General features: G+C 40.8%; 1 protein-coding gene across 10 annotated transcripts in view; it reads left to right on the forward strand.

Annotated features, from left to right (window-relative positions):
• NCOA4 (nuclear receptor coactivator 4) overlaps positions 1-26397 on the forward strand; it is an 80569-nt gene extending 54172 nt beyond the window's left edge. For 3 of the 10 annotated variants that reach the window (XM_086922060.1, XM_086922055.1, XM_086922058.1), the window contains exons 2-10: positions 6352-6506; positions 8526-8666; positions 8865-8953; positions 10573-10681; positions 10871-10963; positions 14677-14811; positions 15255-16265; positions 19500-19595; positions 24937-26397. In XM_086922060.1, coding sequence (XP_086778186.1) covers positions 6366-6506; positions 8526-8666; positions 8865-8953; positions 10573-10681; positions 10871-10963; positions 14677-14811; positions 15255-16265; positions 19500-19595; positions 24937-24942 — 1821 coding nt within the window. In that variant the 5' untranslated portion in view covers positions 6352-6365 and the 3' untranslated portion in view covers positions 24943-26397. Of the gene's footprint in view, positions 1-1020; positions 4504-5831; positions 6507-8525; positions 8667-8864; positions 8954-10572; positions 10682-10870; positions 10964-14676; positions 14812-15254; positions 16266-19499; positions 19596-24936 lie in introns of those variants that run through there. The other 7 variants (XM_086922062.1, XM_086922056.1, XM_086922065.1 and 4 more) reach the window with 6 other exon arrangements.
• The last annotated feature ends 394 nt before the right edge of the window (positions 26398-26791 follow it).

Here is a 26791-nt window from a genome sequence, read left to right on the forward strand (position 1 = left end):
TTCCAAATTAGCGTGCCTGGCCCTAGTTTTTCCTAAATTTAAGTGCCTGTTACTAACCTTTCCATTATGTTGGTGGGGCAAAGGGAAGCCAGCAAGTTCACACAGTAATGTTTAAAGGCTTTTGGGTATGCAAATACTTTTCTGCTGCTCGTACTACCACGGCCCTTTCACTTGGCTGACCAAGCATTGAGCTGTTGATACACGAATCTCTCACTGGATTTTTGCACCACCATAGTGTAGAGGTCTCAAGTTTAAACAGGTCCATGCGTAAATTGCTGATTCTATACATATTTTTGTACTTCCATTCTAGAACTTGTTTCCCTAGTTTAATAATGGGATAAACAGGACTGTAAAAACCGGAATGCATAGAAAACGTCATGTACTATATGAATTAGTCAGTGGTGGACTTGGAAAACATCCGCGATGTAGTAAAGTCTACGCCTTTCGTGTTAAGATTCCTGCCCTTGTTTAAAATATGTTTAATCGCATACAGTGGAAAATTCCAAGGTTAAAAAAAATGTAGATTACTTTTTTTGTCTGGTCCTTCATTTGAGAAGACTTTTTAACAAACCCTAAATTTCTCACAGGAAGACTTAATATTAGCCTCTGCTGAATGTTGGACTAATGGAATGAGCAAGTGGCACAAGGCTATTTGGAATGACCCAGGGATATGTGCAAGTATAGACAAAGACAGTCATGTTGTTAATAAGTCACATGAGTGACGTCTCTTAAAACTAAGACTTGCCCTTTTACATTGTGACAGAAGCAAAGAACAATTTCTAATTGGCTTGTAATGTGGCTCTGTTTTTAGAAATATTTGTGGTGATGTAGACCGAATTAATGTTAAAGTGTTGAATTTTCCGTTAGTTAGTGTCTACTGACCTAAACTGCACGTGTATTATGTATTTACGTAGCACAAACCTAGCTATGAAGCAACGGAGCACTGTACAAGTACTTTGGGTTGTGGGAGATGAACTACAAGGTCGTGCACATCAAGTATACTTTACACAAATACTTCTTGCTTGCATTATTACATTTAAAATTTTTAGGCACATGGAGATGGGGATTTGCCCACAATGTTGAGTCTGAGCCAAGACAGGATTGGTTCCATGGGTGGCAGATCTAGCAGTTAAGCCACACTTCTTTTCTACTTCTTAGTGGGGGTTCTGATATCTACAATAATTATGCAACGCTTTTCCCAAAGAATTTATTTTCGAGCTCTCGGCTACTAGCGCTCATGCAAGCGTTCATGAATCAAGGTTTCTATAATGGAGTGCATATAGATTTTATTAAAGCTTTCGGCAGCTGATTTTATGCTTTTTTAAACACAGACATGGCATCGCTCGAGTTTTTTTTAAACATTACCAAGCAAATATGTGTCCTGTATTAAAATTACTGAATAACGAGTGCAGGGTCGTGCACCGGAACATTGTATGCACTTTCAAACTGTTTTGACTTCCCCGTGCATGGCTGTTTTGTGATGGTTATGGATTTCTCAGAATGGTCTCTGGTAAAAGTAGAAGATTGACCAAGATGAGCTGTTGCAGACGGCTTCGTCCCTGCGTAGCCAGTCCAGGATTAGGATGTTTTGTGATAGGAAGTTAATGTATGTCTGTATTGCATTCATAGCCACATATGGTCTCTCTTGCTATCTCTGTCCGAGGCCGGAGGTTAGTTCATAACGTGCACTGTGCTCCTGTGTGGAGTGGACTTGTCTGTAGCGAGGCAGTAGTGACTGCACAACAGAATTGTGCCATACATTTTATTTCAACCTGTGCATCTTTGCGCTTGTTTGTAATCGTTCCTGTTGTAGTCCTTAAAGAAAAAGTGATTATCCCCCTTGTCCATTTTCGAGCTCCAATATCTTCCGCCCTTAAATAATAAGGGCAAGAATCTACAAACCTTTTCAATTTTTAAAATGTTTCTTTTTGTGTTTAACTAGCGCCCAACAGACAGTGAGTGCCACATTATAACAATTACATGTTTTGTCCTCACCTCTGCTTTGAGTAGTTTCTGATGAGTTTAATAACACGTATACTAAAAAGTGTAAGATAAGGTCTGCGTGATCACCATGCCCTCTATATATGTCAGACGCACCAATTGTGGGGAAAAGCAAACAGGAGGTTTAGAAAGGAATTCGGGGGCAAATTAATTCACCATTGACGTGGATATTTTTCTATGAGGGAGCCAACTGTAGAAAGCATTGTTTGACTTAATAAAATCGTTAGTCTCCCGCCTTAGTCGTGAGTGTTGTCATGTATGTGTACATTCAGCACCTATGGAGGCTGGACTCGGCGCAGTGTATTCGTAGTTCTGCTACGAGTGCCGGAGCAGCGAAAGTGACTTTTGCCCCGGTGCTTAGAAAATGTTCGATGGTGTGGGGATGGGCACGTACAGATGCAATTTCTTTGGTACCTGACAGCCTTTGACAATTGTGAGGCATTTTGAAAAAAAGAAGCTGTAAAATTAATTTTTCCATTCGCTTGTCCTGGTTCTTTTCCGCGTGAGAAAGTTAAACTCTTGTGCTTTTACGGACTATTAATGTTAAATAGTAAAGTAGTCTGCTGCCTAAATCAGTACGTTTATCATGCTTGCTATAGCGCCCCACGCGTAGTCTAGTCGCTATTTTTAATGCGCCTTGTGGTCGTGTGACAGAAGTCTGTCTTCGGTTTACTTTCCGTGGGTTCTTCTGCGGTGAACCCTTTTTCTATGTTCATTGTGCGGACGTGCGAGTCTTCTGCCCAAGCAATGTCTGCCAGTGACGTCAGACGGTTCGCGCAGTGACGCTTGTCCGTGCGCGCTGCCGCTAGCTCCAGCTGATAGGGGCTGTGCACGGGCGAGGGGCCCTGTTTCGGCAGCTGTGGAGCCGGAGCGGCAGCCGGGATCGCAGCGCAGGTGAGGGGTGAACGGGGGCCGTCAGCCACCACGGAGGGACCTATGTGGGTTAATATTTATGGAACGAGTGCACTTCATCTGAACTTGGTGTTTTTTTGTGCACAGTAAGCACCGATTAGGGGACCTCAACAAAGAGGTAGGGTTGGTGTTTATATCGGACTATACTGCGTTCTTGGTATGCGAAACATTGGTAAAACCCAGCTGTATGCCTCTAATCCTACCGGCGTGTGACGAGCGGCTACTCGCTCGACTTGTATGTGGACACACGTATTGGACAGCAAGACCTTCCGTGTACATCGAGCATTAAGATGTTAGCCGCGGAACCCTCACACCGCCTGGAACACCCTTTGTTATTTATATATTTATTTTGTATTTTATTTTTTAACATACACAGCTCAAGTAAGGATTCGACATGGGTGTACAGAGTACGCAGACTTATCCCTCTTCTCTTGCTCTCCCTTTCCACTTATCCTCGCCGGTAACCCCGCAATCTAGCATTGGCGTTATGGAAAACCTGCAATCGCAGCTGGCCGAGTTTAAGGGAGGGGGGAAGGGGGGGGGGGGTGTCATGTGCAGTCCGACCCCTCTAGTTGGTGTGGACAGGCCTGGCACTGGCTGCTCAAGTCTGTGCTCGGATTCTTTCTATTTTGATTAGATACTGCGTTGATCAAATTTAAAATATTACACGTGGTTGCCTCTTCAGAATCTCCTAAAATATTGTATACTTTAATGTTAGGGGAACACTGCATTTTGCGAAGTATGTGCGGTCTCTGTCAATCTCGTGACTGCTCCTCGGAATTTATAGACGTCTAATAAGAATCCTTCATTTATAACCGCGGCTGTCACTTTTGTGTCGGTAGTTTAAGTTGATATGGTACGCCCTGTTGAACGATGGGCTGGGGTTTGTGCACATACAATTACAATGAGAAAAAATCTCTTAACCCATCGAGTGTATTTTCTTCTCGGTCTCTACGTGGAGCAGGTGATTTTAATCGTGCAGCCTCCCAGTAATTGGCCCATTTTTTGGACTTCATACTTAAATGAAAAGGTTGACGTTTATTAGAATGACATTTCAACGTTTATTTTCCTTTCCCCCTTTTGTCCCAGATGCGTGTAATTTTGTTTTCTGGTTTTGTCCCACCTCCAGTCTGAAAAGTAAATTCTCAGTTCTCATATTTGCGAAGCCACCTGTGCACAAAGACGCTTTATATGCATTTGCATTACTAAATACCTAAAAGTATCAACTGTATTAATGGAGTGAAAGCTTTTTTTGCAGATAGCCTGTTTCTGTATTGTGCAATATCGTGCACTGAGGTAGACTACTGAGGCACTTGTTATCGCTGTTCTACCAAGGTTAGTTGGGTTTTGCAGAGTTAAAGCTTAGATGCAGCTCACAAAGCTGTGAATGTAGGATTGGTTGGTGCCAGGAGCAACATAGCTATGATAGCGGGGTGTAGTGTTTAGATATTTACATCGTTCTTTGGTCATTAAGTGTCAACGTATATTAATAGTCCTAAAATTCTACTATAAAGGATACTTCACCCACCAAGAAAATATTGTTCAACAGTCTTTACATTGAGACCATCATGTTTTCACCTTAGATGACTTGTGATAACAAGCACTGGCGTTGCCAATAGGTCTCGCAGTAGGAAAGTTGGAGCTATTACAATTGCAAATAACAATGCCTTTTATTTTTATTTTGCATGTTAAAAACATAAAGGGCTTTGTCATTTACAAAACCAATATCTCCAACTTTCCTACTGCGAGACCTATTGTACACTGCACAGTGTGTGTGAAAGTGGCACTGCGTGGGTGTGAGTGGCTTTGAGTGAGTGTCGTTGCGTGGGTGAGTGGTGTTGCGTGTGTGATTTGCGTTGCGTGTGTGATTTGCGTTGCGTGTGTGATTTGCGTTGCGTGTGTGATTGGCATTGCGTGTGTGATTGGCATTGCGTGTGTGATTGGCATTGCATGGGTGAGTGTGGCGTTGCGTGGGTGTGAGTGGCGTTGTGTGTCTGAAAGTGGCGCTGTGTGGGTAAAAGTGGCACTGCGTGGGTGTGAGTGGTGTTGCGTGTGTGAGTGGTGTTGCGTGTTAGAGTGGCGTTGCGTGTGTGAGTGGCGTTGCGTGTGTCATTTGCGTTGCGTGTTAGAGTGGCGTTGGGTTGTTGAGTGGCGTTGGGTTGTTGAGTGGCGTTGGGTTGTTGAGTGGCGTTGCATGTGTCAGAGGCTAAATGTAGCACAGGGAGACCTCCAGCGGTAAGACAATCAAAAACAACGTAGAAAACATTTCACAGTATGAAAAGATCAAACTCATGAACGAGCGTGATACACCTCAGCTAAAAATCATGATAAATAACAACACACATTAGAAGTGAAACTGCAAGTACAGAAGGACCAGCTTTGCTTGTTTAAAACTCAGAGGCAAAAGAAGAGGACATATGTACTTATGACATATGCTCTCCCACTTCAGGCAGATGAGTGTAATGTGTAAAGCGTCTTGTGGAGCAACCATGTCACATGAGCAGATCGTGGAGTCTGAGAATGGCAGCCGAAGCAAATACAAACAAGCAGCAATTGGCCACGGCCTGCCTGTGAGGCTCAGTGTTAGAAGGCAGGTCTTGGGCAGAGGCAGAGTACTGACTTAGGAATGACTGTGAGGCGCATTGGTGTGAAGCACATCAAAGGGCTTCTCCTCCCCTAATTAGGTGAGGAGAAGCCGTTTCGGGAAACTGAAAGTACGGCCGGCCTGCGGCCGGCCATGAATAATTAGGGGAGGAGAAGCCCTTTGATGTGCTGGGCTGGCCCTGAATGCGCGTGCATGTTAATCACGTGGTTCACGTGAACTGCATGAAAACCGCGGGGCTGAAAGCCCTTTGGTTTGACGATGTTTTCGCCACTTGAATTCTCGCTCCGCTCGATGCGCTTGCGCACATCGATAGGTCGCGAGACCTAAAAATGATCTCATGCACCATATCTTATCCTGCAAACTGCATTTCCTGACCTATCTGCTTCCCACTTCTTGCTGTATTTCTGCTGTGCATTAAAGTATGATTACAGTTGATACTACTACTTCGCCTGTAGAAGATATCTCTCTACTTTGTTTTCTCTTTACCAGCTTTATTTACAATGTACTGGTAATGATCATCGTCCTTTAGAACTATGTTGTAAGGCAGATCAAACGGGAGCAGTCTTTAGGAGTAGGATGAGGGGGAATGTAGCTTGTGACAAAACACCATAGCGGTAACACTTTTCCATTGTTTCCTTCAAGGTTATAGACTGTCTCTGTTTCTTGATCATCATGAAAAACATTTATATTTTTCGACATTCAGTTTGTGTTTTTTGGAAAACATTGAAGGAGTTAATACAAATATGCTAGACTTCACTGTTTCGTAGGAACATATTGATCAGTATGCTTGGGTTTATTGTATTGACATAACTGTCATGTTTTTTAAATTTTAGAATCACAGAGGAAAATGGACGCCACACAGGACCCATGCGGAGGATCCTGCAACAGGGATCCCCTCTTGAAGTGCCTCCAAGCTAGGAAAGACTTGGAGGAAGCAATTTGTGGAATCTTAAAGGCAGAACAGCAGACTAAAGACAATGGAAGAGAGGTAATAATAAACAAATTCTTATCGTGTTTTTGAAGTTGTCAAAATGCTTCTAAAAAGCAGTAGAGCTCTTTCTACATATGGCATGATTTGTAAGGAAGGTCTCGGAGTATAGCAAGGCTCGAGGAGATATCTACAAAGGCAGAGCATGTTCAGAAGGTCCTGTCGTGCATGCAAGTTGGTAGAATAACATCTTGTTCGTTGCATCTAAACTGGCTCCTCTCAAGGCATTCTACATGCTCCAGCCCCGGTTTTGAAGTTTGCTTCATCTTAAAAAATTAAAATAGAACGAAAAACATCATCTAGTAGTAGCAAGAGTGCTAGCTTCAGCATTACCCAGCAAAAAAAGTTTAATAACTTTTGGTGGCAGGTGAACGTATTTAATCACACCATTGCCAATCAGGCTGCAAAAACTGAAGCAGTGTTTCTCCTTCTGTGCTCTGACAAGCAAGAATAACATTAACCCTATCAGGTTTTCCCCATTTCCTCCTGCAGCTCACAAACCAAAAGGAGACCCATATTTTCAATGAGTACCCAATTCCCCCTCTAAGGGACACCTACCTATTCTAGCTCAAATATATTGTGTGCGTTTTCCCTGTGCACGAAGGCCATGTGCTGTCGCTCCACTGATCCCAGCTAAGTCCCATTAGATAAGTCCTAGAACATGCTTACTGACTGGCTGTTATCATATCTGTTTACTGGTGGAGTTCATGATATTTTCATAAGGTAGTGTTCCGTGGCCCTCTTTTTTCTCAACACATACCGTTCTCAGGTGAAGTACATAAAACTTTCTCCAAAGATGAAGCCATAAGGGCCTTTGAGGTTTCCGTCACATTCTCTGTGACCTCAGTATCGTGGGTTTTAACATTCAGAAGAGCATACATAAAAACGGATCCCAGAAAACCTATTATCTGTTACAAAAAGAGTTCAAATGAACTATTTTTGCCCGATAATGAAAGGAGGATACTCTTCTGTTAAAGCCCCAGACTTCTAGTCGGGGTGTGTCATAGTGGAAATGACAACACTAGATAAACTTTTATTAAAAATCTATTGCTGCTCTTGCTTGCCACAAAGGGAACCTGTGAAATTCATTGTTTTTCTGTGCTGTTAGTAGTTCTGTTGCACAACATGTATTTTATTAATACTTTGATGTTGAAGCACTTTTTGTAGCTTCACATACACAATTATCCTTCAGTAGGAAGACTGCTGGCCTTATTTCCCCACGTCTGAAACTGTCGTAAACTCCAAAAGCTATAGAATTCTTTTCCCTTTCACTAGCATAATGTTAGATATGTTTTACTCCTGATATATAACGATCGTCTTTTTTAATTGATTTAGTTCTTTTTTGCCCGTGCAAATGGTAAGTTTAGACTAGTGGTTACCTCCATCCGGTGGTGATTCATTGTTTGTGGTGCTTCAAGCAACTCCGAGTCATTTTCATTTAGTTTTAGCTCTTCAAGCAATAACATGTAGTGACAGATCTGTTTATGAAGCACCTAATCGTGTGCCCTTTCGGACCTGCAGCATTTGGTGACAGCTGGGGCTCACTGTTGCTGTGAGATCATTTTTAGGATAAGTCCACTAATCTTTAGTGTTGTTTTGCTGACTTCACCATAATTCCGGAAATCTTTTAATTGAAAATATTTGGCTGTTTTCTTGGCAATGGGAGGGACTAGAGTAAGTCTCTTAAACTACATGTCTAAACTAGAAAGCCTAGCACACGTAACATGAAGATGAGGCTGTATAAATGCTGGCTTAGTTAACTTCTTGGCATATGAAGCTACAGCCTTGTAACTGCTAACATCCATTGCAAAAGGCCATTCAATTTGATCGCATACTTGGGTGCGTTACATAGTGTAAGCCACTATGCTGAAACCTGTTATGCTATGACTTCACATACAATTTTGTTGGTCACTTTAAATTTGAGCAGCATTTTAGAAGTAAGGCTGGGTAGTGTCCGTGCATTGTTCAATATTGCTATTTTTTCAATTTCTGCATGTTAAAACCATTTCTGCTTGACAGGTAAAAGCCCAAATTCACAGTTGTATAAGCCGACACCTGGAATGTCTGCGCAGTCGGGAAGTGTGGTTGCTTGAGCAAGTAGACCTTATCCAACAGCTGAAAGAAGAAGCATTACAACAACAAGCCCAGCAACTTTATTGGGTAAGAATTAAAGCTTAATATCTGTGTTTTTTACCTATGTGGACCTCGTGCTGGTTCATTTGTATTTATTTGGAAAGCTACGTTTTAGATGAGTTGTTTTAGAAAGGAACAAAATAAATCACGATTCAAAACTTTCTAGATTGATTTGAAGCAGTAATAGTATTTTTATATTTTGAATGATTGTAATTATTTTTGCAGTTGTTGGGACAGTTCAATTGTCTGATCCACCAGCTGGAAACCCCTCACAGCAACGACCTAACCAATCAGATCTCTTGCTGCTTAGAGAGGTAAAATATTGCCTTAGTGTTTATGTATTTCTGATTATGTCCTTGTTTTAAAAAACTACCAGAACATTTCCTTTGGCATATTCCCCTACGCTTTTGTGTGTGTACTGAACACTCTAAATGTTCTTGCAAATTACGATTGAACATAGTACTAGACTATTTTTCATTCTGCTCTGGGTATACGTTTAGCAAGAGTGCAAACCTATAGTATATTGGAAAAACTTAATAGAGCTCAAAGTAATTTACAGAAAACTGTACATTGAGATTTTAAACAAAGCATGTTGTGTTGCAGCCTGTCTTGATCCCTGTACTGTTTACTTTTAATTAGTCTTCGGTTTTGCACAAGCTGCCTAATCTTGTTTTTTGTTTTTTTAATTGCATTTTCTATTCGAACAGCATGTAAGTAACACAATGCATATACAAAACCTCTTTTTTCAATGCATTGATCCTTTTAAAGGAGCTATTAAAATTTTACAGCTTACAATTAACCTTCGGCAAAGTGGCTAGGTCATGATTGATTCACAGGCAAGAGTAAATAAATTCTCTCCCCGATTTTTTCCTTGTTTGGATTTTAGTTTTTGCTTTGGAAACTGTTCTTGTTTTCAATGTTTGTTTGAATGAACTGTCTGTAGGAAGAACGTTCTTTCTCATTAAAAAAATTAAGCAAGAAATGCCCAACTGGCAACCAGGAGAACCATTTTTGTAGTTTTATTTACTTGATTAAAAACGTTGGGCCTGCAAGTCCAAATTTTAAGTGTTGTTAAAGAAGGAAGGCCTGGCTAAGAGCTATCCGCCAAGTTGGCAACACTGGGACGCATTGCATATACCCTATCACCAATTTGAATAAATAATTTGTTATCTTAATTTGCTGTAAAATCACAAATGCTGTCCAAAATGTGGCTAAAAGTCCACTTTAGCCCAATGCCAAGTTAAAAGACCATGAAAGAACACAATTGAGGTTACTCTTGTTTTCTTCATTTTATACTCTTACTTTTAGTCTCTGGTCATTTATTCATTTTTACAGTATTACAACACCCATTTCAAAAGAGGAGAATTTGCTCGTTGTAGTCCAAGGGCTTAAGCTATTCTCTGACTGATGAGCTTTTAGCTTCCAAAGCTGTTTTCCCCCTTGCATTTTGACACGGTCTGTAATATACCTTCAATACTCATACTTTAAGCAGGCCATGGACACGATAGCCCAACAAAGAGCATTGTGATGTCACCAGTCATTGGTAAATGTGGTCAAGGCAATAATGGTTCAGCTGGATCGCGAAACAGGTTCAATTTGTGACTGAATGAACAAAAAGCTCTTCTGCATCTAGTGTATGTTGGTTTCACATGATGAAGAACTTGCCCTGAGGTATATTTGACTTTGTACAAGTTCGACTTGGTCTGGACCAAATCCCAGCAGGATACCCTGGTATCGCTAAAAGGAAAAACCTAAAGCTTAGACCAGTTTATCCAATGGGCAGATAGGCACTAGGGGTGGTTCTTTAAATGCAATTGTAATTATTTATTTTGAATTCACAAAACAGGCAATAAGAAAATATAGCTTCCAATTGTATTTTTTTTAATGTATTTTAATGTGTATTAAACCAGATTATCTTTTTCAATTTCTTCAGGCTTGGTAACCTGACCCTTAAACCTGAAGAGTCTTCATCTTTAAACTTTGAGGCAGATGTTCCATCCTTGCGCCATGCTATCACTTCTTTTGGCTCAGTGAAGTCCGCAGTGAGTATCTAAATAGTTCTGTAAGGGGCACTGGGTAGTGCTGATTTTGTGTTACAACATAAATAGTGATTATTTCATTTTATATGTGATTTATTGGTGTTTTGCATGATCTTGTGTTTGTTATTGTGCACTGTGTGGACAACCCAAAACAATTGCATTACTACAAGGTTTGAATTTGTTTTAATATAGACCCAAGAACAAGAAAGCACACCAACTCGCAGTAACTTTGTGATCCAGAATCCTTGGCTGATGCAGAACTGTTTCATGCCAGCGGTTGAACAGGTACATTACTTTTGTTCTCATAATAAGTCATACCATTGGCGTGAGAAGCAGTACAACATTTTGGGGAGTAACCATGACCTGGAAGTGCCTCTATCCAAGGAGTAAAATAAGAAATGTTCCATAGTTAGCCATGCATTTATGTAAATCCTAGATATGACGAAAAGTTGATCCACATAGAGGATGCCTTAAAACTGTTTAAGCAGACTAAGGGGAGAAGAGTTTTTATTTAATATAGCACTTTGTGGTCATGGTAGGTGAATTTCTCTTGCCATTCTACATGTGCTAAGTGCAAATATCGGAAACAATTAGACTGCCTGTCTGAAGCCAAAATGTCAGGTTCCCGACGAATACCTGGGAATAAGAGTGAATGATCCACCATTGTCGTTTGTGTTAGGAGTTTTTTATTTGAGGTGGAGACTTGTAGTCTCAAACAATTTTGACACTGATGATCGTCCTTACCTATCCTTTTGTCTTTTAACCCCTTCGCTGCGGCGGCTATTCCGCCGCAGCGCTAAGGGGGTGGGGCACCCGCGCGGCGGCTCCATACTAGTGACGCAACAGCTCCGTCACGGCTCGCGGGCGAGCTGTGCTTGTGACGGAACGGTTCCGTCACGAACCCGTCCCCCCATTAAAGCGTCCGCGCAGGCTCAAAATCAGCGCCGCGCAGGCGCGGCGAGCGGGCCGTGACGGAACCGTTCCGCCACAAGCACAGCTCACCCGTGGCTTGTGACGGAACGGTTCCGTCACAAGCATGGGAGGGGTTAAATATGTGCATGTTTGTGGAAGCAAAAGGGTACCCCCAAAACTGAGCAACCTCAAAATTAACCTCAGCAGTCTTTTCACAATTTACTGGTTCTGAAACGGTTAACCTCCATTTCACGAGGCATCATGTCTCCTCGTTAAGGCGCCTCCCAAAATATCAAAATGCACTTCACTAATTCATTTGGGCTCACTCAGTAACTTGGTTCTAGATCAGTGAAAACGTAAAAGGTTTTATTAAAAAATGAGCGCTACAGAATCAATGCTTTCAGGGCTTTTAAGTGCAGAACATGTCAAATTAAAAATTTCAAGTCCGAAGGGCAGTAACATCCGAAAAGAATTGAACATCATCAGTAGTAAAAAAGGAATTTCCTCTGCCTCACCTCAAATATTGAGGGCTTTTATGAACAATTCTTGCATACAATATAAGAATTTCTGCAATTCATGGTATGAGTGAACATTTAAATGGTGGGGTTATGAGATATGGCAACCCCACTCCTGAAACGCCCACAGTCCAGTAGAAGGGAGCACCTCTTAAGCACTAACCAGCTCCATGGATAATTATTTAACACCCTCTATGCCAGAGATCTTCAAACTTTTTGATGCTGAGACACACTTGTCAAACGTTTTTAGTTGTAAGGACCCCCTCCTGATAAAAAGTTCTAGAACCTGGTACTCCTCATCATCGAGAACCGCAAACGCCGCCTATTACCACACAAAATGTTTACAGTGGGGAAATAATATCAAACGGTGTTTGGCAAACCAAAGGTCAGGGAGCATGGGGGCATGGTCAAAGGTGTAGCTAAAAACAAAGGGCCTCATTTATAAGGAATTAAATCTTGGTTGGTACAAAGGAGACTAGTGTATTTTTAGTGCTACGTGATCACAGCCTGTGACAGAAAGCACTGTGAGTATATAAGTCGTTATTTTATACTTGCATTGCATTACACACTGTAAAATATAGACTAATACAAAATGTATAAATAGTTTTAAAATGGTTCTTCCAAAATTTAGATTTTAGGAATCCCAGGGCTTATGTAAAGCAATTTCTTTTTTAAATAACTGTCCGTTCAACACCTCCGTAGGGGTACCAAGGGCTGTGTAAGTACAGTTATGATTAAAAGCAAACCCTTCACAGCCCAGTTGTTTACTCTTTGCACTACCACTCAAAAAAAGAACTCTGTCATCACAAAGGTTGGAGTGATTCACCGGTCTCAAGCACCCTTTACAGTTCCAGATTAAATAATGGGGAATCCGGGGCGGCTTTAGCTCTGGTGGCGCCCTGTGCGACAGTTAGTTGGCGCCCCCCTCAAAGACCCCCTCTGCCACGGACTTCCTCACTACCATCATTTGACAATCACCCCCAAGTCTCCATAACCACTGTCTCTTAGATTTGTTTAGTTTTATAACGCCACTCATACCTGTTTAAAGTGTCAGAACACTTTACATCAAACGTACAGTGACTCGAGACAGCCATACGTGTGTAAATGAGTGTACAGGAAATGGTACATAAGACAGAGGACATCAAGGTGTAGGAGTCACATGTCATCCATACAGGTATGTAGTATAGTTTAAGGGTCTTTGGTTTGGAAAAGCATAAATTCAGTATTTAAAATGTAACGCCATTGTTTAATATTAAGAATTGATTTCTACCCAAATGTTTTTGCAATATCCGAATAAGGAAAGACTAGGCAAAACAAAACTTAGCTTTAATATTTTCCTTGCAGTTCGTATGTGGCACTTTGATGACAGTAAATGGCTTACTGCTCTGTGTTAGGATTTTAGTTTATAAACTGGAAGCAACAAAAGAATCTCTCTGACAAAAACGATAACCTAGTGACCTATTTATAGTATATGCACTTTGTGATCTGAATGCAACACTTTCATTGCAGTAGGCATATTACAATGAGTCAAAACTTATACTACCAGACAAATCTCTCTCCAGGAAGAACATTAATCACTTTGACATTTGTATTGATGCTTTAAAATTTCTGGGACAAGGAAGGTGATCTCGGGTGCTTTTTAAACAATTACCATGGCGCCCCCCCATCCCAAGTCAGCGCCTGGTGCGGTGGCACCGATCGCACCGAACGAGAGCCGGCCCTGTGGGGCATATTTGCATTTCTTTCTGGTGGCCAGGCACCCTGACACAAAAGCCTTTCACGGAACAGGAGATTCAGCAGTCTCAGCAGAAGCATTTCAAACGATTGAAATTAGCTGCCCCAGGACCGCTCTCCTTTTCCAAAACCAAAGCAAATGTTTTTGAAATCAGGCAAAATGAGGCGGGGGAATGCGCGCCCCCCTTCCCATGGCTCCATGGCCCCCCTGGGAGTTGCGCCCCACAGTTTGAAGACGTCTGCTCTATGCTAATATCATCTGTCGATATTCGAACAGAACAAGATACATTTACTGTGTCACACTGTGAATGAATAGATGTCATTAAAGAAGCAGAAGACATGTTAGCATGTTTCCAGTTAGAACGTTCAGTGTAAGTACAACACTGGAAGTATCCTAATATTTGCAGCTCGACTGCAGAGCTTGTGAGGAGCAGATGGGCACAGGGCAGGGAAACTAAGTGATTGACTAATGTTTCCATCTTTTCTAGAATGGTGTTTGTCACAGAAATGCAACACGACTAAAACACATTAGAAAATACACTATTACACATTATAGAAAAATTGTTTCCAAAGCAATTATATTACATCAATCTGCTGGTGTGAAATCCGGTTTTAAATTCGTACTGTACATTGTTAACTATGTACAAAAATGTAAATCCATAAACTTCTACACTGTTTTGACTATCACCATCACTTGCCTTAATCTCCATAAGAGTTTATTCAATTGAATTACCTGTAACTAGCATGTAGTTGGTTAGGCACTGATTAAGGAATGTAATTTTCAGCATTTGTTAAGCATGTTGCATCATTTATTCTGATACTGAATTCCATTTTCAGAAATTACCTGAAACGCAGGACACTCCGCTCACTGATTGGCTACTGAAAAGCAAACCTTTCACTCCTCCAGCTTTGCATATTCCTGTTTCTAGTACAGAGGACTGGCTCTTAAAACACACCACGGATTCAAGCCAGGTAAAATCTGCATGCATTTCAATATACTATACATGGCTGAGTATATACAAGGGTTGTGGGAAGAAGGTAGCAAACAGAATATGGTGCAAGAGAATGAGGTCCATGTTGTCGGTTGGGAAATATAATTTTTATTGGCTCACTTATACCCTCTCTTTGGTGGTTCTCTGAGGAAAGTAGGTCAGTCAGATGTATTCTCTGCTGCCCATTTGTTTTTGAGTGATCTCTTACTAGGTAGCTTACCTACGTTTATTGTAGCTATTATTCAGTCAGGTGCACTTTCCCAAGACTTATTTTGTAGGAAGATGGGCTGCTATTTGAAACATTGGACGTAACTTTTTTCCAGAGTTTAATTTTAGTAACCACTCTGGTGTGACCCGCACACAGTGTAATATGTTAGTTTGTATTGTAGACCTAAACCAACCACCCTTATTTTGTTTGCCTAGGAATCAAGCTCTTCAAAAATGCAAATGATGAGCATGGATCAGATCTTGGGGCATCACAAGGATCTGGAAAATTGGCTTCTTCAGCATCAGCCAAAGGAAGAAGATCCAGAAAGAGCGTGTTTCCGAATGCGAAATTTTTCTATTGCCAGCTCCACTTTCTCGATTGAGAAGATTGATGATTTGGAGTTGCTTGAACAGGAAGATATGGATGTATCTGATTGGCTGATTACTCCTTCCGAAGTAGATAGCAGAAGTTCCCTCACAGAGGAAAAGTGGAAATGTGTGCTGAAGCCCTTTAAAGAAGAGTATAACCTAAATGACTGGCTCCCAAAAGCTGAATCCTGCAATAATTGCTGTGGTGCTCTAAGCGCAACAGTCGAGATTGAAAATCTTGGCAGCCTGAGGTGCCTGACGGAGAATCTGAGTCTAAAGCGGTCCCCTTCGGCATCCAGCAATGATGCCTGGCTATTGCATCAGCCAGCCTTCAAAGTAGAAGAGTTATGCAGGGCAAATGAGCCTTGTACAAGCTTTTCTGAGTGTGTCTGTGAAGAAAGCTGTGAAAAAGAGGCACTTCGAAAATGGCTTCTTAAGAAAGAAGGGAAGGATAAAAATGGAGTGCTGCTGAACAGCTCTCCCAAACAGAGCATGGAAGTGGATAAGCCCAAGCCAGCAGTTAACATCTGGCTTCATCCCTGCAGTCAATTTGCCGAAGAGCAGAGAGTTACCAAAGTCCCTCGAGAGGCTTCGCTGAGCCATCTTCGTGCAATCCTTGACACGCCTCTGACCGAGTGGGTCACCAAGTCAAAAAGTACAGCAGGAAGCACAGATGAGAAAACCAATAAAGAGCTGCCAGAAAGTTTTAGCAAGCGGCCACGGCTTGACTTCTTGTCACCGTTCCACCTCCCCCTACATGTGGACACTTGGGCGATGTCTTCTAAGAATACCGATAGCGCACAAAGTTCAGAGCAGACTCCACTAGAAGATAAGTGGCTTCTACGTAAAAGAGCACATGTGAGTATACCCTGATAGCCATTTGGGCAGTGTACAGAGCAGATAACTTTGCTGCACGAACGTTCTGAATTAACCTAGTTTTGTAATTTAGGTATCCTTTGCATGTTACATTTTTACATTCTTATTCTGCACAGTTCAGCTTCGAACACCTATCGCTAACCGTTGCAGTAAAGAATTGTATCTTGATTTAAATGTATTACCCTCTTTGCCTAATTAGATGCGGCATTACCTTTGTGCATGTTACAGTAGTAAAGACCAAATGTACAAACGTTTTGAATTTGATTAATACGTCATCTCTACAAAAGTACTCTAGTCTCCTAGCAAGACTCAGTTTTCTCAAAAAGACGAGTTTCAGATCAGAAAACTAGATTGTTCTGCGATCGTCGGGGAATTGAAACTCAAATCCCAAGTAACATTCAGTTAGCTTAATTTCGAGTATAAATCAAACTGTTGCAGTATTATACAAGGCTGTTATGCTTAATGTTTTTAAAATGTTATTTTTAAACTTCCACTCTTATCCAAAGAACCTCTCAGCTTCGTTAGGGTTAATCTTTCTCCATATTTATTTTCAAACTAGGTTGTTTGACACTTCAATATGTTATTATTTTATGATTGATGGCGCAGCTAAGTGGCTGGAACCAGTACCCGACCTCATTGAATATATATATCAGCGGTTTAAAAAAAAAAAAACTAGGAGGCATGGATTTGGTAATCAAAGTATTAGGTGCTTTAAATGTTGGTTATAGTTATGCAAAAAGCTTTGATCCTATGAGGTCCGGGTTTGCACTGCAACCCACCATGGCAACTTATTTGCCCGAGAAGTGCGTTCAAGTCTCTTGTGAGTTTGCCAAAGATTTGTCAAAAGTTCTGTATAGTCTGTGACCTTGTAACTGGTCTCAATTTATTGAGCATCTTAACCCGGTAATCTGTCTGAAGTCAACTAAATATAGTTTGACTTTTCGGGTTTGCTTATGTTCAGTTTACTCAATTGATTGCTATTTGTCAGAATAGGTGATATGCTTGGTCCCCAAATGTGTCATGGCCATTGTTGATAAAAGCACGAGACCACTGTCATGAGAGCACTACGTTTATTACCGACTTACCCTTTGCAAACCACACCAAAGAAAATAAAGTCCTCTGATTGAGACTGCAACTGGAGCTCGTTGGAAAGCGGGTGGGGAGTTCAGCAGTGTAAAGCCGTCGTCCCAAGGTTGGTTGAGATGGAGGCCTAGGGTTCAGTGGCTAGGAATGGATGTTTGACTGCGAAGCTGCTAGGAACTTTGCCCCTATACGCACTGAGTTTCGGAGGGTGGATTGGAAGTAAAATGTGCTTGGACTGCTAGGGGAGTAGTGCAGGAAAAACTGACGGGCAGAGGTTTGGTACAGTGAATATTAGTTCAGAAGGTTAAGGCAGGCGTACTGCAGTAGTCAAAAAGTAGCAGCAGAGCCGTGGGTTGATTTAGCTATTGGAGGGAGCTGTGCTGAGTATCTAGGTCTGCAGGTTCTAAACTTATCAACAAGTCCCCCTCTTGGCAAGAAAGTGAATGTTATATACATGCACACAATTTGTGAAATAGTAGTTAGTGAAATTATTGTTTTAGTACTAAATGTGGAACCCAAGAGATTGCCTCGGTCCCACATTTATGCAGACTGTTACTTAATGCACAGTACTATAGTGCTTGTTTGCCAGAGTGCTGTATTAAAGTGTGGCGTTTGTGGGAAGCGTTTATGGTAGTGTGTGTAGTGCCTGGAAGGTGCTCCTATCTTGTTGCTTTTGATTAGGAATCGATTTGAGTGCAGTAAAGTGAGAAATATATTCAACTATGCTTAGGCCAACCACTCTTCTCTTTGGTTGGTGACTGATTTATGTATCGTGGATTGTTTAGAATCATGTGCCATTTTGTGCAATATTGTCTGTGCTACTCCACGGGTATGTTATGAATAAGCTGAAAGAAGATTGATATTTTGTTCCTTTATAAGAAGCAGCCACGAGCTATGTAAGGATGCATGATGTAAAAGCATGTACTGTCTTCGTAATTATTGTTCAGACCGATGCAGTCAGTGATGAGGGATGTGTTGACCCACGACGAAGAGTAAGCTAGGAGGTTTGACATAGTGAGATAAGAGGGAGCACTTACCGGGAGCAGAGCACTCTGTGTCCCGTACTTTCCCCTGGCTGCAAAAGCGGCATAATGATTAGTATAGTACACAACAAGCCTTTAGACCCATTCTAAAGAAGTAGTTTGTCATGGCACTAGCAAACATCTGCTGCAAAATCTTAAACTGGTTGGATCGCTAGTCACCTTTTTTATTTTTCTAAATCTCAATAATGGTAGTGTCCAATGTTGGGCAGTGAAGCATGTGAGCCAGCTTTTTTCAGAGGCTAATAATTGTCGCTTTGTTCATGTGGAGTGGGGAGATAGAAGAAACCGTTTGAGCCTCACCTCCCTCCTGCATTGGTTTGGTGGTATGAACCATACTTCACTCTAAGGTACTCAAATTGGAAACAATAGGTCTGTCTGTAGGCGAAACCTAATCAGCTGGGATACCAAAGAGCCTTGAATAGTTAAGTGGCACTGGGGTTAGAGCGATGGGGATGAAATCAAAACTAGACAGCCTCGGTATTCTGTAACATTGACATTAAGCATGGCAGGATGCTCTCACTGTCCTCAGCCCTTAGATAACCATTTTAATTGCACTAGAAGATGCAAGCTTCTAGGTCACTTAAAATAATCTTTACTTCGGTACAATTTTGTCATAGGTGTGTGTGTGTAAAGCCCTACAAGCAGCAATGGATCCTTGCTGAATTCCCTCTTACTTACGCCGACTGTTCCTTTTTCTTATGCGCTTTATCTTATAAAACACTCTGCCCATCAACGCTTTCTACCAAATTTGTCTGACGTAGTGATATTTACCTCACTATGACAAAACAAAGGGCACCTAAAAGTCTGTACAAGCAGCCAACCCATGATACAGTGCCCATGATAGACGTGTGCAACATTATTGAATGCCCTGTATTTATTGATTTTTCTCATTTATGCCAGTATTGTCTAAAGTCTAATATAAATGTGAACCTAGTTTGCCACAAGTTTCTGAATTTTAGACTTCATGGATCATGTATACTTGTATTAACTGAATGTTTAAAAAACAATTCAAGTGCAATTGTGATTTCCGGGGCGGGGATTGCACTACGGACCTGGACATTTCTTAAAGAGATTGTTTTTCCTTTTTTAGCAGGACTGTTACAGTCTGCCTAGCGTCTGTGAACTTTTTACCTGTTTGAAACTAGCCACAGATAAAGACCAATGGCTGTACCGCACCCCTCTACAGGTAAACATGTTTTTGCTTTAAAAATCATGTACAATCTAATTTTAAAAGTTAGCTTAGTGGCTTCTCGACTTGTTATTGACATCTGAAAATATCACTGTTTTCAAAACGTGAAAATCAAGGAAAAACGAAGACTCCTGCTAAGCATTTTGGTGTCATTGAGTGTTCAGTACTGTAATCATGATAGGTAAAACTATAAAGTCAATCTGATGCTTTTTATCAAGATGAAGGGAGTCCTCTTTTAAGAAGTTTTGGAATGTCACTATAAACTGCATCATAGCACTTGTTTGACTTTTAGGTCATTTGTGATGGAGGGAAATGACCCACCTATGCCTAATTTCTAGATCCGTGATTACAGTTAGTAATAAAGATCCTTGTTTAAAATAGAGCAGTCTGTCCTCCTCAGGCCACATGAATGTTATACAGCCAAAAAAACCCATTAAATGGCTTTAAATCTTTTCATGGAACACCAGTTATAATTCCTTTATAATTCCACTAATAGCCAAACATTGACCAGTGCATTGGTGTGGATAGGTGAGGGGTTACGTTTTTTTTTTAATGTTCAAGATTTTTATTGAGACCTTTTCCAGAAACAAACTAAAATCAAACAGAGGCAACACGGAAATGACCACCGAACCGGTATGTGGTTGAAACAGTTACCAAAAATAGATTTCTGCGTAACAATGACTAGGTATAAATCATGCATGGCCAGGTTTATCTTGCACGAACTTTGCAAATTAATGCAGGTTTCAATAATGCACAGCAGAGAGGCAAAATGAATATGAATGGTGATTACAGAATGAATCTGGTTACAAGGCAATTCTAAATGATCAAAAATGGTGAATGACATTGTATTGTAGGTTCAATCAACACAGCATATGGGCGCAGGATACAAAAATATTAAGTTAGTTAAGGTATGAGTTACAGGAACATGTAGGTCGTAAGTTGCTTCGTTAAATTTTCAAGAGAAGAGGGAAAGTTGAAGCATAGCAGCCATGGAGCATAGGTTGAATAGGCTAGTCTCCTGGCTCTTTGTATTATTTATGAATCTGTTTTCGTTATGGGTTAGCTGGGAGTTCGAGGGATGAGCAGTGTGCTGACAAAACATTCATTTTCTTGGGAGTAAATTTCACTTTTCTTGATCTGTGATTTCGTTATGGGTAGATGGAAGTTCAGGAGATGAATTGTTTCTTGATACATCATTCAGTTTCTTGCGAGTAAATCTCATTGAATTTTTGTGAGTCTCCCACAGAGAGGTTTGAGCTTGGGGTGACATAGAAAAGGTAACGAGCTGTACTTTTAAGAATGTAGCCATCTAAGCAGGTTCCCCAATACTATGCTGGGCCTATTGAACTACTATTTAAAATGAACGATGAAAAATTGCCAAACGTATCAACTATTTCACATTCACAGTGCCTATCTATACAACGTTTTCATGTTACTCTAGGAAGCTGCTGCATACTGGATTTTAAGTACAGCTATTCTGTTTTACTTCACTTGGAGATATTTATGAAATGCAGTTATGGCCTTTGCCTTATTCTCAAAGTATACCCAGGTATCTTGATTGGATATAGATTTTTTTTTTTCACAGTGCAACTAAACAATGCATTGTTACTCTCCTAATCGTTAACGTAATTCCTGAAAGTGATATAGGGAATCCATAAAGGCATCACCAGCATTTGTGATCAGAAAGATTTGAAACATTCCTTAGCGTTCTCTGTACATTTTTCATACTGGTTTGACTTTTTTTCCTGTCAGTATAGAGATAACCTGTATAGAGTTCAAGCCCTGCGAAACCATTGTGTGGTCAGGCTGCGATGTGCCTTGTGTATGCTATCCAGATCTTGCTCCGTGATGCAGAGAACTATGACCTCTAGGCCTTTTTTTTAAAACCAAAAGCCAATGGGGAGGGTGAAGCAAAGTTATTCTTGGCTTCCCACTCTCAGGACATGGTAGTGTTACCAGGCATATTAACCTCTCCCTAATTTCGGAACCATTTTTGACTGATGGCCTTTTCGTGAGTTTTCCTCTATTTGACAATTTAAACATAACCACAAGCAATAGTCTACCTAGCTGCATCGTAGATCATGATTGATTGTTAAAGGACAAGTCCAAGATCGGTGGGAAGTTTTACCTCTCATCTGACGTCCTTCCAATTAAAAAAACAGCATAGGCAGAGCTAATAGGTTTGATATGGCCACTTGGCTTTTTCAATGCTTATTTCGTCGTGGTTTTTGTTTAACTTTTTTGGGGGCTGAGAAGCTGCTAGACTCCTGTGTTTAAAAAAAAAAAAGTGTGTACATATAGATAATCGCAAAAAAAATAACACAGCCAGTAGTCTTCTCCTTAGACCTATTAACTTCACCAGTAGTTTTTAGCCATGCATTTTCTGTGTCCACACCACATATTCCCAGGCCTACAAATTTATGGGAGTTTTTGTTTGTATTCACTGATCCAAAGTGGATCGTTAATAGTAAGAAATACGTTGTGTGAAAAAGATAGTCTAAGGGCTGATGGTGCAAACACCACAGAGAATGTGGATGGTTAAAAGCAACGAAGTCCGCTGTGGCGCAGGAATCAACATTACAGAGACACGCAGAGCGTGGGTTGGAGACTAGAGACACTGGTGTGGGAGTAATGTGGAGTTGAAGCCCACAGGTACAAATGCAATGCAGAGGAAGGGAACACTTTAATAAATGTATCACGGAGTGGGGAGTGAAAGAAGTACACAGGAGAGAGAGCGCAACACCGAACCAACCTGGGGCCAAGTGAAGTACACTTGGTAGGCAGCTGGAAAACATACTCACTCTGGAAGAGTGAGTAAACAAAAAGGGGAGTGAAAGTAGTACACCAGAGAGCGAGAGAGCTACACAGCACTAAACGGCCCAAGTGAAGTAAACGCACTCACTCTGGAAGAGTGAATAAACAAAAAGCAAATGGTGCTTGAAAATTAGGCACTGGAAGGAAACCATTTATTGGGCCATGCTCCAGGGGAGAGAACACAAGAAGAGGGAATAAAGCCCAGTTAAGGCAACAAATAAAAATCAAGTGACAGCCAACCAATGGCGACCAATGGGCAACCTTAATGCTCACTGCAAATTTACCCAACTGACCCCATGCACTGTCTGGTAGGCGAAACTAAAAGTAAAATAAACCAGTTGGGAACAAGGCAAGAGGGAGAGGGACTTGGAAATCCATTGAGCAAGGATGGTGAAAAAAACATTTGTACATAAACAAGAATTCATGGTGCAGGCTAAATGACAAAGCTTCGCTTGTAATAAGCACTATTATAATAAAAATCAATTAACATCACATACTCCATTAATCTTATTCAAGCATCTGTTTACTAAACACTCATCTCCATCCATTTTCAACTCCTCTGCACACAAACTGAACCGAAACGCAATGAAGGATGGGTGCCGCCATACCTCCCTCATCCAAGACGGTCCTCGACTCATTGGAGACTTTGATCAGTGTGGTCTCCTTGCTGTACCCAACTCTATAACCAATTTGTGTGGGATTCAATAGATGATTGGATGAATTGCCAGTTGAGTGTTCATAATTTTTTCTACCATCCTTGCAGGAAAGGCAGTCTTGACATCCCCAAATAAAACTAAAATTACATATGTATATCAAGATTTAATAGGGCAGAATTGGAGATAAGGGTGGCCAAGGCCTGAACCATTTCCCCAAGGTGAAATAGTTAGAGCTGCTGAAATCTATGGATGCAGGGGGTACTCGGCCCAAGAGTTGGCCTTAAAGGCCACAAGGATGAGCTTTAGCGTATGTCAACTAAGGATGATTTCCAGAGCCCCTGGAGTGAAAAAAAGTACATACCCTGATCAACGCAAGTTATTGAATCATGTAAATATTTCAGGACGCTCAGTAGCAAAGTATTCACTTCAATGCAGCGTTTTTCAAACTTAGGTTGTACCATCCTAGGCAAAATGTCACCTCTGCATTGGTTTAAGATAAATAGATTTCTGAAGTGTATGTACGATCGCCTAAAACAAAATGTCAAATCGACAGTCTTATCAATACAGTACAGCTGAACTTAAAATGAAGTGCCCCGCAATAGGGGATGTAGTCAAGCGCTAAAAGCAGAGGCAGTGACTCCCATCCTATCAGCAGCACACGCAGTCCGTCTTCTTCCTTAACAACTTAAAACGAGCTGTGCCTGGGAGAGGCCCGCAGCGCTACAGATGCAAGTCTGGACCGGCCAGGCGCCTTTGGAAAACAGGGAGCAAGCGTGATGAGATAGGAACAGTATTTACAGAAGAAGCCTGGTATTAGTGCTGCAAGGATGATGGGGTGCGGTAGCGACTCAATGCTTTTAAGCAGATCCCGACCGTTGCAGTGAACTCACAGCTGTCCTGGCTCCTTCCTGCCTGGTGTACAGAGATACCAACAAGTTGTGCCTGGGAACGGCCCGCAGCGCTGGAGAGGCAAGTCTGGGCTGACATTACTCGCTGGGTTACAACTGAAAACTTTGTGTAAATGTGATGCAATAAGAACGATATTTACAGGCCTTTTTATGGAGGAAGCCTCAAGTGAGTGCTGAGGGGGGCGTGGTAGTGGCTGTATGCCTTTAAGCTGCAACGAGTAACCAGCCAAAAGGAAAGCTTCAACAAAGACAAGCAGAAAAGATAAGGAGAAAAAAATACGAACAGATGAGCACCAAAGTGGAAATATACCAGTAGTTGGGTGCTGCTCCGTGGGAGGAAACAAATGACCAGGAGAGACAAAAAAGGAAAGATTAACAATTCGCAAACTACCCTTTTTGAAGGACAACCAAACTTGCAAATAAAAAGCAATGGGCGGCTGTAAGCCCACTAAGTGTATCCAACATGTCTCGAAGAGACAGCATAAGCTCGACCTGAGAAAGTTAAAAGGACTTTTATATTTCAGTGAAAATATCAATTAAAACTTTTAAGCTAACAAAATCACTGAATCAGTTTTAGTTATGTCAAGTAATTATAACTTGTGCCGTAATGTAACTAGAACTCGTGATTTTGCCATGCATAGTGTTATCCATGTCTTTCCAAATATCATTAGGGATGTTATCAATAGTCATTGAACATGTCATGAGGGAAGTAATGTGTGAGGGTACAAGCAGTTTTTGGCAAGCTATTGAAATCTTAATTTAGCCGAATAGCATTGTTTCTTTGAATCAATATTCTGTATGACATGCACTTGAATTTAAAGTAAGATTCAACACGGGTGAGTGTTTTGTTTTATATGAACCCTTATTCTTGGTGAATCACAAGTACTACTTTTTGTGATGATTTTGTCTAATTAGTGAATTATGGTGTTCTAACGTATGTGCTTTTTCCCTTTCTTGTAGATGTGAAGAACTATACAAATTTAGAACAACCAGTTAGCCTTCACGCTGAAAATCGCACATGCTAGATCTTTGTGATGGAGATCTATTCTGAACTTTTGTCCCATGTACACGTGTCCATTCATGGTAGTTTTTGTGCTCATACATCATAAGTATACCTTGTTAGTCGTGTCATCTATTCAGAATTGCCTTACCATCTGCCCTTTTCCAACCATAATCAAGCGATATGAAGGCTAGAACTTATAAAGCAGGTTGAAACTCTACAGACCTCGGAAAGATTTATTTTTTGGGAGATGTTGTTTGTCAATCCATGCTGTTCAACGCTCCTTTATTGGGTTCCCTGGCACCCCGCGATCAGCAAGAATGCAATAGGATTTAAGTGCAATTTTGTAGAAGAATAGACCCAAGTGTTGCATTGAAAAAAATATTTTATCTTTTTCTCTAAATGTATTTATATAGCAAATATTTTACTGTCTAGTTATTTCCATTCGCCAGCACATAAAACTACAGGTGTTACCAAGCATTTGTTGCACCCATGTACAAGAAAGTGCGGCATAGCGCAAAGACCAGAACCTTGACCTTTGGTCAGTATTTTTCACAAGTGGTTTGTGTTGCTTTGACAGGCCTCTTGGCGTTGTGCCTCGTTTTTACTGAACGTGTGACATTGGAATTTGTACTGAACGTGTGACATTGGAATACTTCGGAATACCTGAACTTTTAAAGGTGCTGATCAGGTTGTGTTAATCAGTAAGGCAACTGCTTTGCCCACTCAATTAGCAAAGAACTGTTAACCTTTTCCTGGTTAGCTTATTCTTGTTTAACAACCTAAATGCTTTGATTATTTTTAAAACTTATTTTAATTATTGTTTAGGCTTTACAAAGGGCCGAAATCAATACATGTACACTTATGGATAATATATGCTGTACTCTCTGAAGATTAATTTAAACAAACTGTTGGTCTTAAATTTGAGTAAGGATAGCATTCCTCATTTTTCATAATTGAATTGTTCAAGCTACACTTGGCTGATAGGTCTGTACACAAAAGTGCCGAGTGTGAGTTAACAGGATGCACAATTTATGGGCTCTTGACTTCAGATACATTCTTTGTAACGCAGTGTACTTGAACAGTGTGGATTGAAAAAACATTGCTTGATAATCTCATGTTCTCGATTTGGAGTGTTCTTGTTAAAGATGTAATTGAATTTGCACATTTGGGATGCTAAAAAAATTCATCAAGACGTGTCTTTAACATTTAACCAAACTTGTGTCCGTAAGAAAGTGAAATTAGCTAGTAGTTATTGAAACGGATTGGACAAAGAATACTTTTTTTGACTTTTAAAAATCTGTCTCTCCTACGTAGTTGATTTGTATAACTATATAAACTGAAAAACATTCATGATCAAGCATATTTACGTTATCCAATTTTGTATGTCATGATTATCCATTAAAGTGTTGCAGCCACAATACCAGAGTTTTAATTAATCCATTCCATACAGAGTATATTAGTTTTCTTTTGTTTCCATTGAGTCTCTTTCAGATTGTAAACGGATGTTCTGTGCAGCATCGTAGCCAGTTTCTCTACCAAAAATAGGTAACGAACAGGAGGCAACAGAAGACTTTTTCCTCACACACAAGTACAACACTAACTGGCATTGCGAGCTTCCCAATCACAGTACATATCCGCATATGTGTCGGCAATTAATGCTTCCTTCACATGCAACTGGGACAACACCGCCAGAAAGTAGTGCAGATTGATTTCTGATGAATACTTCATACTATAGATTCTTCACCTTCTGAATTTCCTTCGGGTCCCAGACTGTATTCAAAACTTTTCTAAATAACTGCTTCTCCGGACTGA

This window comes from Lissotriton vulgaris, chromosome 5, assembly GCF_964263255.1.
Source record: "Lissotriton vulgaris chromosome 5, aLisVul1.2, whole genome shotgun sequence".
Taxonomy (NCBI): Eukaryota; Metazoa; Chordata; class Amphibia; order Caudata; family Salamandridae; genus Lissotriton; species Lissotriton vulgaris.